The sequence below is a fragment of the Curcuma longa genome, unplaced genomic scaffold (assembly GCF_044706935.1).
Source record: "Curcuma longa cultivar G26 ecotype Majalengka, Jawa Barat unplaced genomic scaffold, ITB_CL_G26_1.1 contig_25184, whole genome shotgun sequence".
In the NCBI taxonomy this organism is placed as follows: domain Eukaryota; kingdom Viridiplantae; phylum Streptophyta; class Magnoliopsida; order Zingiberales; family Zingiberaceae; genus Curcuma; species Curcuma longa.
The window spans coordinates 18,739-20,853 of record NW_027432670.1 but is presented as its reverse complement, the minus strand read 5'-3'; the positions used below and the strand labels follow the sequence as shown (position 1 = coordinate 20,853).

At 38.3% G+C, this 2,115-nt stretch overlaps 1 protein-coding gene across 1 annotated transcript; it reads left to right on the top strand.

The window, feature by feature from the left end:
* Nucleotides 1-843: 843 nt before the first annotated feature.
* On the top strand, nucleotides 844-1,769 carry LOC141818523 (putative WRKY transcription factor 3). The gene is made up of 3 exons (XM_074706009.1): nucleotides 844-1,133; nucleotides 1,228-1,395; nucleotides 1,517-1,769. Exons 1-3 carry the CDS (start codon nucleotides 844-846, stop codon nucleotides 1,767-1,769), a joined length of 711 nt encoding a protein of 236 aa, XP_074562110.1.
* The last annotated feature ends 346 nt before the right edge of the window (nucleotides 1,770-2,115 follow it).

The following is a 2,115-nucleotide window of genomic DNA, read 5'->3' as shown; positions in this document are numbered from 1 at the left end:
TATTTTATTTTTTATAGGATAATGCAATCATTCCCACTTTAGATTATGTTCAAACAACCGGATATGGAGTATTTCTCGAATCGGTATTGGTTGCTATGTCTTTAGATTGTATTGTAATTTGTATATAGTTATTTTTCATATTATTTATTTCAGAAACAAATGATTGTTCAATCTGATTATTATTTTTTGGTAGGATAATGCAATCATTCCCGCTTTAAATTATGTTCAAATGACAGGATATGAGAATATTCTCGAATCCGTAATGTTTGCTATGCCTTTAGATTGTGTTGTAATTCGTATATACTTATTTTTAACATTATTTATTTCAGAAACAAATAGTTTGTTCATTCTGATTTTTTTTTGTAGGATATAAATGCAGTCATTTCTGCTTTAGATCATGTTCAAACACCTGGGTTTGAAGATCTTCTCAATCGGTATCGCTTGCTATGTTTTTAGATTGTGTTGTAATTTGTGTATAATTATTTTTAACATTATTTATTTTTCAGAAATAAATAGTTTGTTCATTCTAATTATTATTATTTTTTTGTAGAATAATACAATCCTTCCTGCTTTAGATGATCATGTTCAAACACCGGAGTTTGAGGGTTTTCTTGAATCAGTATCACTCGCTGTCTTTAGATTGTGTTGTAGTTTGTGTATAGTTGTTTTTGAAAAATTAATCTTATGTTTAATTTGATTGTTGTACAGCAAAATTTTGCAATTTCTATGATTATGTCACAAGAATGGATACGCAATGAAGAAGCCAAGAGTGGTATAGATGAAAATCAACTAAGAAACAATGCTAGTTTTGTGGTAAGCGATCATTCTAAGACAGTTGAGGCAATGGCCGTCGTCGCTAACCCACCACCGAGGCAAGTTTCGGCGACAATTGCGAAGAATCCACCCGCGGACGGATACAATTGGAGGAAGTATGGGCAGAAACATGTGAAAAACAGCAAGTTTCCGAGGAACTATTACAAATGCACACATCCGAATTGCAAAGTGACAAAGAAGATCGAATACTCTACCGAAGGCCATGTCGCAGAAATAATCTATAAGGGCTCACATAGCCATCCTAAAGCTAACCCCTCTTGCGAACAAATGGCCGTAAATGATTATAACTCAAGAAAATGGTCAGTGGCTGTCAAATTTTAATTCTTTCTTACTTTTGTTCATGGAATATATATAATTCTCATATGATTTTTGTTTAAATATTGTTTGTTTTAGGAACGAAGATGATCAGTACATGGATACTGTGGAATTGAGCTCATCTGCTAGATCCGCTTGCCAACCGAAATATACGATTGCGATAGAAAGTTGCCGCGAAGTGTTTGATGATGGATTTCGTTGGCGAAAGTACGGGCAAAAGGTCGTTAAAGGAAACTCAAATCCAAGGTGCGTGGTAACTACTACTACTACTATTTACCCATCGATCGATCGATATGATCGAGTAAATTAAAAGATGATCGATTCTAATGAATTTTGGATCGATGTGGACTGCTGGCTGCTGCTGTAGGAGTTACTACAGGTGCACTCATCCTGAATGCACAGTGAGGAAGCACATAGAGAGGGCACCGAATGATACGAAGATAGTGTTGACGACCTACGAAGGCCACCATAACCATGAAATTCCCGCGGCGAGAAACAGCAGTTTGCATCACAATCAAGGCTGCAACAACATGGTGGTAGAGGCGAGAGTTGAGGCACCAACAATGGCAAACCAAGAAAGGGTTCAGGGTCAGGGTCACGGGGGACTTGGAATGCCCTGATCCTCCTCCCAACATGGTCCCGATTAGGAGTAGTACCGCTGAGCAATGGGCTTTGGCTGATGTCTCTTTTGGGCCCACCACTATTATGCCTTTTGTGGGCCCCCATGGGCCTCCTCTATGTTCGGCGAGGTTGGTAAAGATCATAACGCCAAAGGTAGAAGAACGCAGTCAACAGCTCGGTGCTTCCTCCTCCTCGATCACGATGGCACAGTTGGCTTTACAGGCTAATAATGATGTTGCTATAGGTTATCGACCGATGGTGGCGATGATGCCACCTCAGCCTCGTCAAATATAACTTAATTTTATTGAGAAAAACATCACAATATATTGCTTTTTTACTATCATG